We start from the raw sequence: 14,701 nt of genomic DNA, 5'->3' as shown, positions 1-14,701 counted from the left end.
TTTTAACTGGTGATTTAAAAACATTTCAACACTTCCACAAAATATCACATTTTAGAACAGCTGAACAATAAGTTTTGACATAATCAAAAGGCCAGAAATGTGAGATATTAGAGGATCATCCACCCCTACCACAGCCCTACAGTCAGAAAAGTGCGATATAAAGAATCCATTATTATTTTATTATTATTACTACTTGCATAAATAAACAGAAGCATTTGTGGCAAATGTTGTGTGTTTCAGGTTCTACGCTGCAGAGATCGCCATTGGTCTCTTCTTCCTTCACTCCAAAGGCATAGTGTACAGGTGAGTCAGTTTTTGAAATAACTTTGTTCTCCACTCCTGATAGTTATTTCAGTAAAGAGGCAGGTAAATATTTTATTCCATGTTTGTATGATTGCAGGGATCTGAAGCTGGACAATGTGATGCTGGACTCTGAAGGCCACATAAAGATCGCAGACTTTGGCATGTGCAAAGAGAACATGTTGGATGGCATAACCACTAAGACTTTTTGTGGCACACCAGATTACATCGCTCCAGAGGTGACAAGGCTTTTTCTAAAAAAAAAGAAAAAGGCAATTTTTTTTAACATATCTTTTTACATCTGAACGATAGCTGGTTCTCTCTTTTCGTAGATCATAGCCTATCAGCCTTATGGGAAGTCTGTAGACTGGTGGGCCTTTGGAGTACTGCTTTATGAAATGCTTGCTGGACAGGTTTGAATACTTTAATTGTATTAACATTTCAAAACTGAAATATTTAATATAAAAACCTGAAAATTCTGAGGTGTACTTGTGCCTCTGCAGCCGCCCTTCGATGGGGAAGATGAAGATGAACTGTTCCAGTCAATCATGGAGCAGCATGTCTCTTACCCGAAGTCCATGTCCAAAGAAGCAGTTGCTATCTGCAAGGGGGTGAGAGCACACACTTAAAAGCATTCATGCATGCATGCATGTATGTTTGCCTGTGTGTGCGTGTGTGTGTGCGTGTATGTGTGTGTGTGAGTGTGTGTATGTATATATATATATATATATATATATATATATATATATATATATATATATATATATATATATATATATATATATATATATATATATTATACACACATTAGTTTCTTAAGCATACTGAATTTAAAGGTTGGGTAAGCAATTCTAACCAATTTCTAATCCAGAACACATTTTATCACATCTGTACATTCTCTACAATAAAAACAAAACAAAAATTCAGAGACATGTACAACTAATTTAGTTTAGTCTAGTTTATGCCACACAGGAAGTCATTATTTTTTCAGCCGTTCAGTCAAACTGCTTATGTCCATAAATTAATTATTATTTTATTTTTGTTTACTTTTTTATTCTTAAGGGAACATTACACATAAATAAATATTTATATTCTCTCTGAATGAAGTTCAGAATCAAACTAAGTAGTACAACCCCTAATTAGAAAACACTTTAACATTATGGAAATAATATCAATAAAAAAAAATGTTATATGTTAATTCATATCCCTGCTTACATTTCAGGTCCACAAAACATTCCCGAAACATTTGGTATGTGGGAAACTCGACGCTAGTAAAGAGTTGAGAGAAAAAAACTCGTTATAAAAAAAAATGTTATTTCCAATGGGTGATGTCAAAAGAAGATTTAGAAGCAGAGATGGACAAATGTACCTCGGCTTTATCAATAAATGTGAGAAAAATCTTTCAAATATGTAAAAAAAGAAATTTAAGGAAGAATTGCAAGGGATTTCCATATTTTTTCTTCTGCTGTACCAAATATCATTATAATAATTAATAATCAAACAATGAAATGACTCAGACCTTCAGCAACAGAAAGACTGGAAAACCAGGATCTGTGATGGTTTGGGGTTGTATCAGAGCCTTTTGCAAAGGTTGTTTACATTTCTGCGATCGCAGTAATAACGCAGTAAAATTCACTAAGATTTTACAGCATCTATTCATATTTTAGCAAGACGAACAATATTATAGGCAGGGCTGAGCAAGATGTTAACTAAAATTGACAAACAAATGGCATAAAATGTGAATTGCTTGGTGTCCTCAAAGCAGAATGTCTTTGAAATTTTGAGAGAAAAATCTAAACATTACAAAGTTTTATTGTTCAAAAATTAATGTACTTTGACAAATAAAATGAAGATGACAAGAAAAAAAACATTACATATTTTGGGTTTATACCATGTGCAAAGCTACAACAGTCAAATGTAAGACACAAAAAACACTGACTCTTAATTTACTCCAACCCATAGGTTTATTGTTATGGTTGTACCAAATTTCTATGGTGCACAGCAGTGGCAATATTATGTTTTATCTAAAGCAAGTATTGAAAGTATAATGTGTGCCTGTGTTTTTAGCTGATGACCAAACACCCAGGTAAGCGTCTCGGCTGTGGTCCAGAGGGAGAGAGGGACATCAAGGAACATGCCTTCTTCCGCTATATAGACTGGGAAAAACTAGAAAACAAAGAAGTCCAGCCACCTTTCAAACCGAAATCTGTAAGTATATTGCACACATGTGCACAATTCTGTTTATTAATGGCTTTATGGTTTATTCATTTTCTTTTAGAAATTGCATAGAAAGGGGGAAAAAAAAGTTTGTTTAGTTAAACTTTCACGGTAAGTTATAGAAGCTGTTAGATCGCTCATCACCTGAACCCAACCATCACCTGCCATTGGTCACTGCTCTGACAAATGCAGAGCTGAAATTTGTGAGTGCAGTCACCAATGATGAAGCTGAGATATCACTGCTTTCATTTAGACCAATGGAAATCCACGTGATTTGATTGGTTGATGCCATGTTTTTAGTTGTATTTCTCTTTTTCTCTTTGTTTGTTGTTGTTGTCCTTTTATCCTAACTCATCTTTCATTAAACTCACTCCATACACCCACCATTTCTCTCCTCTCCATGGCAGTGTGGGCGCGATGCGGAGAACTTTGATCGCTTTTTCACACGAAACCCCCCACTGCTGACACCTGCAGATCAGGAGCTTATAGCCAACCTGGACCAGCAAGAATTCCAAGGCTTCTCATTTATTAATCCTGAGTACCCTCACACACCTCACTGACCAGGCCATGTGTCCCTGGGCTGCATTAGTAGTCACCCACACTTCACAAGCATACTGTACAAAGGAAAAGAAAATCAGCACAATGTCATATCCAGGCTGCATTCAGGAAGGTGTTTAAGAAATAAGTGGACATTTGGGAAACATAGTTATTCACTTTCTTTGCAAAAGTGTAGTGAGTAGGTAAAATCAGATTTTTAACACAGGAGCTCTAGCTGTGGAATAATGCGCTTGGTTTAGTTTATCATAAAGCTCTGGAAATGTCTACTGTGAATTTCTCTTGGGTAATGTTAAATATGCTCATTTTTACAGACTGCCTCTTAATTTAACTCGACAGTGAACATGAGTTTAACAACCCAACAAAACGTGTAATGTCACTGCCTGACTAACCTGCTTGTTACATAATTTTCACTGGCATGCTGATGACGCATCCTCATCAAACTGAATGACAGCTGCTCATTCGTTGCTCCTCTTCTACATCTCAAGTAAGATTTTGGAGCTGGTAACTGTGCAACCTTCTATAAAGTTAGCACAGAATCAATTGGAGAAATAAGCCGTCACAAATGACATGCTTCCGTACTTTTACTTTCCATTTTAGGGGATAATTTGGTTCACAACTGAGGAGCACAGCTGCATGCAGTTCAATATCACCAACCACATGGCATAACCATAGCAGTCTTAATTCTCATCTTTAAGGTTTAGACTGTGTAATGCAGTTGGACCACAAAGCATTTATCATGCAGCGGGAATGAGGATGCATTATCATGTTCGACGGCGGTGCCAATGGCAGATTTGTATCATTTTATCAACTTTACAATTTAAGTCATTTGCTTTTTGTGTCAATTAAACTCCTTTTTTTCTTCAATACAGATAGATGTTTGATCAGAGGCTGGATACATTTTAAGACAAAATACTGCAGCTTGCACAATTTCAGTGTATTTGAGTCAAAGCTCCATAATAAAGTCAGAATTCACTGATTTGAGAATTGAGCCAAGAAGAATTAGAAATTATGAAAAAGGGGGATTTTTTTTTTTTTAACTTGTAACAAGGATTTTTCTCCCAATATGTGTGAGTGTCCAGTAATATTTAGAAACAACAAAGCTGTGAATCGACTGATTTATTTGACATGGAGTGCAAGTCTGTTGTGTGTCAAATGTATGCCCGTTTTTGAAAAAGGTTCCTTCACAGGGAGTTTTGTACTGCAACAAAAGAAATTGTTAGATCCATTGGGTAAACAAATTAGGAGTAAAAGGTTGAGGTTGTTAAAGTACTGTGATAACCTGCAAGGAGATGATAATGTGCTTGATGACATGAGGGAGCTAGTTTTTGTTTAATTTGCTCACTTCTTTAATTGTACAGCATTAACATCAATAACAGTTAAAAAAGGTCCATGGGAGTCAAGAGTTACACATGAAAGTGAAAACTTATGTTCACCAGTTAATTATTTTTTCCCCCCATATTTAGATTACAACAGCAGTATGCTGTCATATCCCCCTCCACCTTCCTGTCAGAATGTCCATTTATTCTAATAAGAAAATCCTGTAAATACATTCAAACACAGTACAGGAAAAAAAGAAAGACATGTTTTAGTTATTACTTATTTGAGAGCGCTCAACAGTTATACTGTAGCCTCAGTAGGGCCGGTATGCTGATTTTCCTGCCGCTGACTTGTTGAACCATCACTGACCCCTACTCCGATCCTGTTATTTTATCAGAAAAGGCGTCCTGCTACAAAGTCACAGAAATGTTTCTTACTTTGTGAGTCCACAGAGAGCTGGAAGTTGCCTGTGTCTGTCATTGCTCGCAGTATCGTTTTCTTGCCCAAAGTTGTGCAGTTGAACCATTCTTTCTCACTCCCTCTCTCTACCTCTGTAAGTATGATAACCTTCAAGCTGTTGCAGGTTCTCAAGACTATAAATCAGTCATTTTTTTACCCAGACTGTTCAATTAAACCTCTACATTTATCCTCTAATGTTCTACAAGTAACAGGAAAGGGACTTTTCTGACTCTTGGAAAGAAGGCAGATAAATATATGACCCAATATAGCACCAAATTAAGTGACGTTGAGATGTAAATGCAGACATGCACAAATGATAACAATCAGCTGGAATATTCACATATTCATGAGTCAGATGCCAGCAGGAGGCTGTTTTTTTTTTCTTTTTTTTTTGCCCCTCCCACCAGCAACAATGTTGTTTTACTATAGTTAGACATGCGTCCATTGTTGTTGTATCAGCCGTAATTCTATCTTTAGTGCATTAATGTTGATTTCATCTGGATCTGAATGCTGCCTGGCTGCTCACATCAGCAGGTTGCTCACCTGCTCCGCCTTCTTGTTGCTCCCCAACAGCAATTGACAAACCCTCAGTGATGTTGTTGATTGTACTATGATCACATGTTTGTAATTCATATAGTAGAAGTGAAAACTGACCAGTTGATTTTCTATAATTGTTTGAATACTAATGTTTCCCAAAGCTGACTTGTTTACTTTATCTTTAGGATCAAATGCTTATACAGTTTCCGTTCAGTGTTGTGGTAAAGTTATCTGCATTTTATTTCTGCTGACATGCAGTTTGCAACAAGTTCATTTTTTTTTCCCTAATTGAAGGCTCATTATTTTTTGTTTTTATCTATCTCTGAAAACATTCTGAATATTACACTGTGTTTTTATTGACAGAGGGCACATCTCTGCTTGTAAATGATCATTTTACAGAGATCCACATACGACTTGAGTCCTGTGCTGTTAGGTTGTTAAGAAGTATCTCCAGAAGTGCCAAAACTAGGTTCATATTCATGAGTTTGTGGAGATGTGCAGCTCTCAAAAACTGATCAAGGGGAGCATCTTGTGCCATGTTACAGTCAATGTATGATTATCATCATATGCATTTAGTACCCTTTGAAAGTAATTTTCCTATATAAGATGAAGCGTGTGAGTTGTGATATACTTTTGTAACTATGTAACAATGCAAGCTAGTAACTGTGTCAAATGTTTTTTTTTTGTTTTTTGTTTTGTCTTTTTGAGCTTGTATCACAAAATGAGGTGGCTGAAAGATGAAATCAAAGCTACCTGCTTAAAAAGACAATATTCTACCAGGTGACAACAATGAGCACTTATTCTCATGATGGTAATGGGGACAGATCAATGTTGGGGTACTGCAGAGGAGAGAGAAAAAATATATAAATATATATATATATATATGAGAGAGTTATATGTCAGATAAATAATTGGATAATGTGTTCCTGGGTGGGACAGATGCTTCTGTGGATTGTGTATTTGTCCTGTATGACTGGAAACTGATAATATACTCACTGGTGCTGCCAGACTACTTCTGCTGTGTCTGTGTTCTTACTGGTTCCATGATGCTTCAGTCAGTTTGATATTTAGGCATTAACACAGGTTTATTTCTGGCTGTGCTTGATCAGTTTCTTAAACCTGCCATATAACTGACCTTATTTTGTTTGATTTTATTTTTTGCCATTTACCTTTTCTAACCTGTTGCTCATTTAAAGGTGAGATGAAGCAGATGTGGAGATGCTAAACCTCAACCGAGAGATTCATTTTGTGTTAACGAAGGCTTGAAGTACTGAACTTTTTGGTTCTGGGACAGTTCTTGGGATACAGAATCGTCATCAAACAAAATTTACAATGATCTAATTATTTAATTTATTTTTTGTCATGTAAATTTGGACTTGGTGTAAAAATCAATTTTTAATGCAGTCAATGTTTATTCAAATCCATAACGAAATAATCCATTACAGAAAATAAATGCCTGTCAAAATATTTACAGAATGTGAAGTGGGTGAGTCCAAAAGTGAGCTTACCGTAATATGTTTCTTTGGGTTTTTTTTTTTTAACTAAATTTCCCCCTTCTATTTCTGGGTCCATTTACCTTTTCTAACCACATTCAAAACATACACAAAAAAAGGAAGAGAGTGCTTTTTTTCCCCCCACTCTTGGTCTTTTTGGTACATCACAAATAGTCACTACATTCACCAATAACTGTCAAAACAAAACTTCATAGCCAGCAGAAGGTGACTTTTCTTGTGTTTATAATCAAATAAAAAAATTGGATTGTCTCAGACCCTTTGTGATAGTAAATTATACTGTATGATAGTATAAAAGAAACTTTCTTTTTTTTTCCCCCGTAGTCATATTTCATTTGAAACGATAGATTTGCCTGCATCTTATGTCATCAGTGCCAGCTGTTAGTGTTATTTGTTCAAAACATGGACAACAAAAAAGAAAACATTTGTAAGGGAACAGATTCACATGCTACACAGCAGGGGGTGAGGTAACAATTGTTTGAAATGATAGATTGGGTTTGGTGTCCCTTCCTTCCTCGCTTTGGTCCCTCACAGACCCCACCTCTAATTCTTTTGATGGCTCCAGATGTTTTGGGGATGTAAAAATATCCATCAGTGTTCAGAGCTGGATTGTTAGTGAGTGTTGTTCACATGCTGACAGGTGACCGCCATCTGTATTCAGTCCAAAGGCTTTATCCGCTCGATGATCCGGTATACACTTTTAACATGACTGACGTGAATTGAATACGTCTTCAGCCGGATTAACTTCCCCTACAATGATTTATAAAGTAGTACTGCAAGTCTTCTTGGACCATCTCCACTCAGCACTCTGTAAATATGTTTAACATGGGTCAAAATGTTGCTTTGGTAGATTGATATTTTGAAAGTCTTACAGGTTGTAATTCAAAAGTTGCCATTTATTGTATTCACTAGCAATGAGTGCTATAGAAGGTGTTAAACTACATCAGTCTGCATAAAGCAAACAAACATTGTGGAAAATGCACATCTGCCTCTGGCACAAGGTGCCGAATTAGTGGTGAAAAGTTTTCCAGCCCCATTATTTCAGCGCGGAGGCCTGTGATGAGAAGAAGGGAGGAGGTAGGAGATTAAATGCTTGCCTGCTTGTGTGGCATGTGTTAGTGTACTTGTCTCGCCGGGGGCTCACTGCTTTGCTTCCCTGTGTGAAATCCTTCCCAGCTGTACTTTTGGTCTATTATGGTCTTTGTCTGCCTCTGTACTGAAGCATTTCTTCTCTTTGTCTTTTTGTTGGAGCTTTTTCTCCATCTCTGCTGTTAATGTGGTTTGCTGTTTATGTAGTTTATCCGGGTTTGTCTTTAGTGTGTGTGTGTGTGTGTGTGTGTGTGTGTGTGTGTGTGTGTGTGTGTGTGTGTGTGTGTGTGTGTGTGTGTGTGTGTGTGTGTGTGTGTGTGTGTGTGTGTGTGTGTGTGTGTGTGTGTGTGTGTGTGTGTGTGTGTGTGTGTGTGTGTGTGTGTGTGTGTCAACTTACTCCCTTCAGGTATGTGTAGTATAATCTACTCTAGCTGCCATTTACAAGCAAATGCAGGTGTTGATGACACCTAAAACTAAGCTGACTAAATCAAAACTATACTCTGATTTGAAACTATATTTTTTTTTAAAGCAGATTTTTTAAATGCTTTTGTCCCATTTATAGTGAACATGAAAATAAATCTTTTCACCTGGGCTTTTAATTGAGATAGAAAGTTAAGAATTTTATTCCTAACATTCAGACAAATAAGTGTCACTCTGCTACTATATCCTTGCTCCAGATTTGGATATCAAAGCTACTATTATGCAAATAATTTCAAAAACATTTTTACAAAATGAGGACAGTACATGTTAATACTCCAGCAAGAAGATGTGGGATGAAAGGAGCACTGGATTACTGTTAACAAAAAACCAAACTGATAATAAAAGGGTAGTGACAAGTCCACAACAACCACCCGCCTCTGCAGTCGACCCCGGAGCAGAAGAGTTCTCCACTATTTTTTTTACATCATTGTTGTCTTTTTACAACCATTTTATTTTTTAGTCTCCACTGGAACCAATTTAGTTTCTAGCTGCAGGAGGACAGCTGTTCTCAGTAACAAGGTTTTATAAACATACTTAATGATTTCAAGGAATGTACAGTGAATCAGATTGCTTGAGTCGAATCTGCACGTGTCCCACTGCTTTGCAGAAGCTGGAAGCAAAAATGTTTGTGCAACAGAGATGATTAGGTTAGCATAACATGCAAGCGGATCAGGAAATGCTGCACTTGCACCGAGATAATGTCTTTTATTATTGCCTGAAGAGGAAAAGTAAATATTTGATTTAAAAGAACAGAACTCGTTTAAATTGTTGTTGCATACCTGAGCACGTCTTGTGCCGTAGAGTTCTTTCCACTGAGCTTCTGCAAAAATCGTAGTTACAAAAAAAAATGCACGAGGAGGTTCAATTTTACTGTCACTAGTAGATTGAAGGATATTATTAAATCATGAGCAGGAATGTGACAACAGTATGCAAATGTATGAAATAAACTAAAACCTTCAGAAAGGAGAGAAGATGAACTCGAATTGATGTTTTTGGTTTCATCTTCAATGTCAGGCTAAATGCTAACTGCTTTTTTGCCAGCATTAGGTAACAGTAAGATAATTAAGAGGCTGTATATTTCTCTCACCTGTGTGAAAATAAAAGCTTCTAAGACTGTGAACCAAGTGTTGATTTTATTTAGTTTATTTTTTTTTTGTGGGATGGGCTGTATGGAAGACTTTATTTTCTCCTGCCCGAGTTCATTGGATTCAATCAGGATTCTCACTACATATTCAGATTTATCTCATACTTCTAATGGCTTTCACAAACTGTGTCTGAAGCCTATTAAAACTTTGTTTAGATAATGCTGATATACACTAATCAGCAGCATTGAATACCTTTTTATAATGTGCAAATCACTTTTAGTACCACGGAAATATCTGGTGAGCCACAAACACAGGATGTCTGGAGGTGTTCTGTGGTCGACGGCACCATGACGTTGAATGTTTTTTGTTTTTTTTGGATTGCAGAGTTGGGCCTGTAAATCAAGCTTTACGCAGGGATCTGATTAGTGAATGTAGTCACACCATTAAATCTCCTTCAGGTCATTTTTTCATAAGTACGTACATGTCGACCACCTGTCAAGAGTATTGGGACTTATAAATATTTTGAAATTGACTGTCAGACTCTGCAGATTATTGTATGTATATTTGTATGTGTCTTTGATCATCCTACAAGTACAAGCTTCCTCCTTTCCCCTTCTTCACTGTGCTTTTATGAAGTTGGTCTTCTTGCTTATAATCAATCCTGCTTTCATTTTTTTTGCAAAGTATTTTTTTTTTATTTTAACCTTAACTCTTGCTTTATATTTCTAACTTTCTCCCTTCTTCTCTCTCTGTGGCAGAAATCTCGCCAAGACGTTGGCAACTTTGACAAGGAGTTCACAAAGATGCCGGTGGAGCTAACACCCACAGACAAGCTCTTCATCATGAACCTGGACCAGAACGAGTTTCAAGGCTTCTCCTACACCAATCCTGAATTCATCATACAAGTGTGAGGGGATTCCGTCGGTCAGATGCGACTCAGACAAGACTGCACACCCTCCGGTTACATTTCATCAAAGATTTATCCAAAAACGTAGCACGACCCACAGTCAGTGCCACCATATCTCATTTACACACAAAGAGGTCTTCAGTGCACAACACCGCCTGACTTGAGCGGTAATAATAAGTCACTGCATCTACAAAAACGAGCAACAAAAGAAGTCAAATCCTGCAGATGGCTGTGGTTACAGCAGAACTGAGTTTAACTTTAAACCACAAAGCAGCAGCAGGCTGGTTTTCAGGAAACGGCAGGTCAACAATCACCGTAGATGTGCAACTTCGTGCTCCTTTGATCGTGAAGAGTTTGCTTACTTGGTCTCCTTCTCTTCAGCCTGAAAGTGTTGCATCATGAACATTTCATGATGCAACTCTCTCTCATGCACATAAGGAAGATTTAGAAGTATGACGGCCCTGATTTTTAACCTCACATCTAAGTTGGTCTTGAACTTAGTCTTAAGCACGTCTCGTCTTCCAAAATGATGCAAAAAAAAGAGGGAAAAATGCCAGTCTGGCAGTGATGTGTAAAAATGTCTTTATTCTCTTGCTTTCTCTCTCTTTCTCTATGGCACTGTGTATGCAGTGGGTTAGTGCTGTGTATGCCTATACAGTCGTTGTGGTGGAGCTCCTCTATGCATGTCATGTCTGTTGGTACAGTAGTTTCAAACATTTGCTTTTGACCTCACAGAGGAAAGAACAATCGAGATCTCCTATTTCCATCCATCTCCGTTCTGAAGTATCCATGCTCAGATCCAGCTTTAGTTTTTACCCTGAATGCTGTATTTGCTATCTCTAATAGTGTTGGAATATGCACAGCTGAAGTTTGCTTTATGAAGCTCAGAGCAAGAGTCCCTGACAAAAAAGTAAAACTGTATGAATGAACTTGTAGAGTTATATGTCTGTATATGTTTCTGTGTGTAAATAAGAATGGGATTTGCCGCTAAAAGTGTTTTTATGTTACTGTACACTTGTGATATTCCTCTCAGCCTCATCCTGTTTCTATCTGAACTATATTTGCTCCACTTTTTTTTCCTAATTTATTTTCCCAATTTTTCTCTCCTATCTTCTCAATCTTTTACCTCACAATCTCTCTCTGTTTTTTCCCTTTTCCTGCTTCATTTCTCCCTTTCCCTCCAGCTACCAGTCACACCCTGTATTTAAAGTAATAACATAATTAAGACAAGATGAGGAAATGAGGGAAGAGGGGAGATTTACTATGCAAAAGGCAGGAGGTCGAGAGGAAGAGAGGACAACCTGGACAAATAAAAGTGAAAAGACTACATGTGTGATGCATGCGCCGTCTTTTATATGTAGGAGCGGCTTGTACTGAATGGACATTAAAATGAACGTTCGTAAAACCATTTCAATATGCTGGCCTTTGTTTTGGCCTCCTTCTATTTTTATTTGGAAACAAAAGAATATGTTTAATCTGCCGACCAAACAGCATTTATTACCAAAAGTAAAACTTGGGATGATACCTGGATGCCTTTGTTGCAAGTGTAGCATATGTTTAGAAAGTGTTTGAAATGTTGCAGGAACAATCTTTTTTATTTATTTTTTATTAATATAACAATGTAACAAATCCTAGAGGGAGAAGATGCAATGAGTCCTTTTATGGATGAACCAACAGGGAACCATCGCCCAAATCTTCAGCCTGATGATACTGAGTTTTAGCTTTAAATCCCTCTGACTGCTTTACATGTTCACCGGCATGGGATTAGTCATGTTCAAGTTTTACGCACGAAGCTGGTCACTACGCCACATTTAAAATTTTCACAGAAACAGAACGGAAACCACGCTGAAACCAAGAAACGGCACGCAATTTTGTCATGCCTCACTTATTTGGTGTCAGTTCAACATCAAATGTCTAGAATCAAATCCCATAATCTTTTCTCTTCTTGCCATCAATTCTAAAACCATCTATGTTTTCGAGGCGTCTTTCTCAGTTGTGCTTTTGTTTGCAGTTCTGAAACCAATGTGAAATCAGTGCCACTTCAGCCCACAGCACCGCGGGACATAGCTGAGCTTGAGTAGTTCGTTGGGATGACTCGGTACCTTGTTTTGATGTCGGAGCACCAAAAACCTACTTATCCTGGTCACTGGAGAACTAGCAGGTGGAGGTATGTTGTTAATGTCTGTCGCGTCTTTATCATAAATGATGATTCTTCTCCTTTCAGCTGGTCCCTTCAGGGGTCACCACAGTGAATCATCCGTCTCTATCTGACCCTATCCTTGGCATCCTCTTCTTTCACCACCAAATCACTTCATGTCCTCCTTCACTACAACCAACCATTTCCTCTTTGGTCTTCGTCTAAGTTTCCCTCCTGGCAGTTCTAACCTCATCCTCCTACCGATATATTAATTATTCTGTACATGTCCAAACTATCTCAGCCCGGCCTCCCTGACTTCCTCTCCAAAACATCCAACATGTGCTGTCCCTCTGAAGTACTTGTTCCCGATCCTGTCCATCCTCGTAACTCCCAAAGAGAATCTCAACATTTTAACTGCTGCTTCTTCCAACTCTGGCTTCTCTCTTTTCATTAGTGTCACCGTCTCTTAACCATACAACATCACAAGTCTCACTCATGTTTTCTTTCATTCTTGCTGAATCTTCTCACTTCTCTGCTACCCCTTTCTCATACAGTAGCAGAGCTCCTCTCCCTGCTGTCATATGCTTTCTCAGGGTAAACAAAGAAGCAATGCAGCTCCCTTTCACCTTTTCTGTACTTCTCCATCAAGATCCTAAAAGTAAATATCGCATCTGTTCTACTCTTTCTTGAAATCATACTGCTGTTCACAAATGCTTGCTTCTACCCTTAATCTAAGTTCCACAACACTTTCCCATTACTTCATTGTATAGCTCAAAAACTTTATAACTCTGCCCATCTCTCTTGTTCCTAAAAGTCAGCACCAGCACATATCTCCTCCATTCCTCAGGCATCCTCTCACTTTCTAAGATCTTGTTGAATGTCCTGATCATAAACTCTGTTGCCACCTCTCCTGGATGCTTCCATACCTCTACTATACATCATCAGGACCAACTGCCTTTCCACTCTTCATCCTCTTGCATGTCCTCTTTACTTGAGTCTTACTAATCCTTGCTACCTCTTGGTCCACAGTGGACATTTCTTCTGCTCTTTGTTCTCTTTAATTTTCCTTATTCATCACTTTTTCAAAGTACTCTGGCACCTGTCAATAAACTTCAATTTCTATCCTTCATTACCCTGGCCTGCTGTACATCTTTCCCATTAATGTCATTGATGAAAGACAGGTGTTAAAAAGGAGGAATCAGGATACTTCCGCTGATGTCAAAGTAAAGGGCTGAGCATTATTTTAAAAAAAAAGCAAAAAAGCCTGGCCTCCACCTCCAATACAAGTACATTAATTTCACATTCTTCTAATTTTAATATTTAAATGTGACTATTTCATATATTTGTACATTAACAAATATTGTTATAAATGTGCTAAAAAGTGACTAAAAAGTGACTTCCAAATTCAAACCATTTCAACAATTCAACATTGTTTTCTTTTTTGTCTGTAGCTGAAATGCTGCTGTCCCAGCAGACCTCACCAAAGAGAACAGCTGATCCCCTGCCATGCCAAAAACCCTGAGTCTCCTGAGCAGATGGAGTCGGCTCAGCCCTTTCTTATGAAGCGCAGTGTTGTTGTTAGTCCAATCCAGTCTATTGCTCAGGAGAATACCCAGGTATCAGTTTGATTTTACCACCCCAATGTCCGTAACAAGGATGGTCAATGATGGTGTGGGTGAGTGTTTGTTCTAAAGTCCAGCACCAGTTCTACCCACAATAATGGGGAGGCAGTTCTGCTGAAACAGTCCTGACAGATTTTAACCAGGTGTTGTTATAATTAACAGAAAAGCAGTAGAAATTGAGCAGATGCTGTCTGTGGTCTGTCATTGGTCGCTGAATAACAGATAAAATTAAAAACAGGTTGAAACAGACTGTTTTAGTCAAAATCCTTTATTGTTTTTCATTCAACAAGAAGTCATACATTAGGACACCTGGGAGCAACAGGAATAAACTGTATCAAAACATCACCACAATTTAAAATGTTAAGTTGATATAGCAAATTAATTTCAATTCAAAAATATTTTTAAAATCTTCAAAGGGAAATGAATACATTTTGAAATCCGGGCTTGTCCAGGGGGTACCGTGCTTTTCACCCAAACACATC

The 14,701-nt window shown here is 37.7% G+C and overlaps 1 protein-coding gene across 2 annotated transcripts in view; it reads left to right on the top strand.

The window, feature by feature from the left end:
* LOC133441753 (protein kinase C beta type) overlaps positions 1-11,868 on the top strand; it is a 46,306-nt gene extending 34,438 nt beyond the window's left edge. Inside the window, exons 12-17 of one of the 2 annotated variants that reach the window (XM_061719387.1) lie at positions 241-303; positions 401-539; positions 633-713; positions 804-911; positions 2,368-2,508; positions 10,312-11,868. In XM_061719387.1, the coding sequence (XP_061575371.1) occupies positions 241-303; positions 401-539; positions 633-713; positions 804-911; positions 2,368-2,508; positions 10,312-10,464 (685 nt within the window). In that variant the 3' untranslated portion in view covers positions 10,465-11,868. Of the gene's footprint in view, positions 1-240; positions 304-400; positions 540-632; positions 714-803; positions 912-2,367; positions 2,509-2,924; positions 6,456-10,311 lie in introns of those variants that run through there. The other variant, XM_061719379.1, reaches the window with a different exon arrangement.
* Positions 11,869-14,701: the final 2,833 nt, after the last annotated feature.

This window comes from Cololabis saira, chromosome 1, assembly GCF_033807715.1.
Source record: "Cololabis saira isolate AMF1-May2022 chromosome 1, fColSai1.1, whole genome shotgun sequence".
Taxonomy (NCBI): domain Eukaryota; kingdom Metazoa; phylum Chordata; class Actinopteri; order Beloniformes; family Belonidae; genus Cololabis; species Cololabis saira.
Note: the sequence above shows the minus strand (reverse complement) of the source record. Positions and strands in the feature narration are given on the sequence as shown.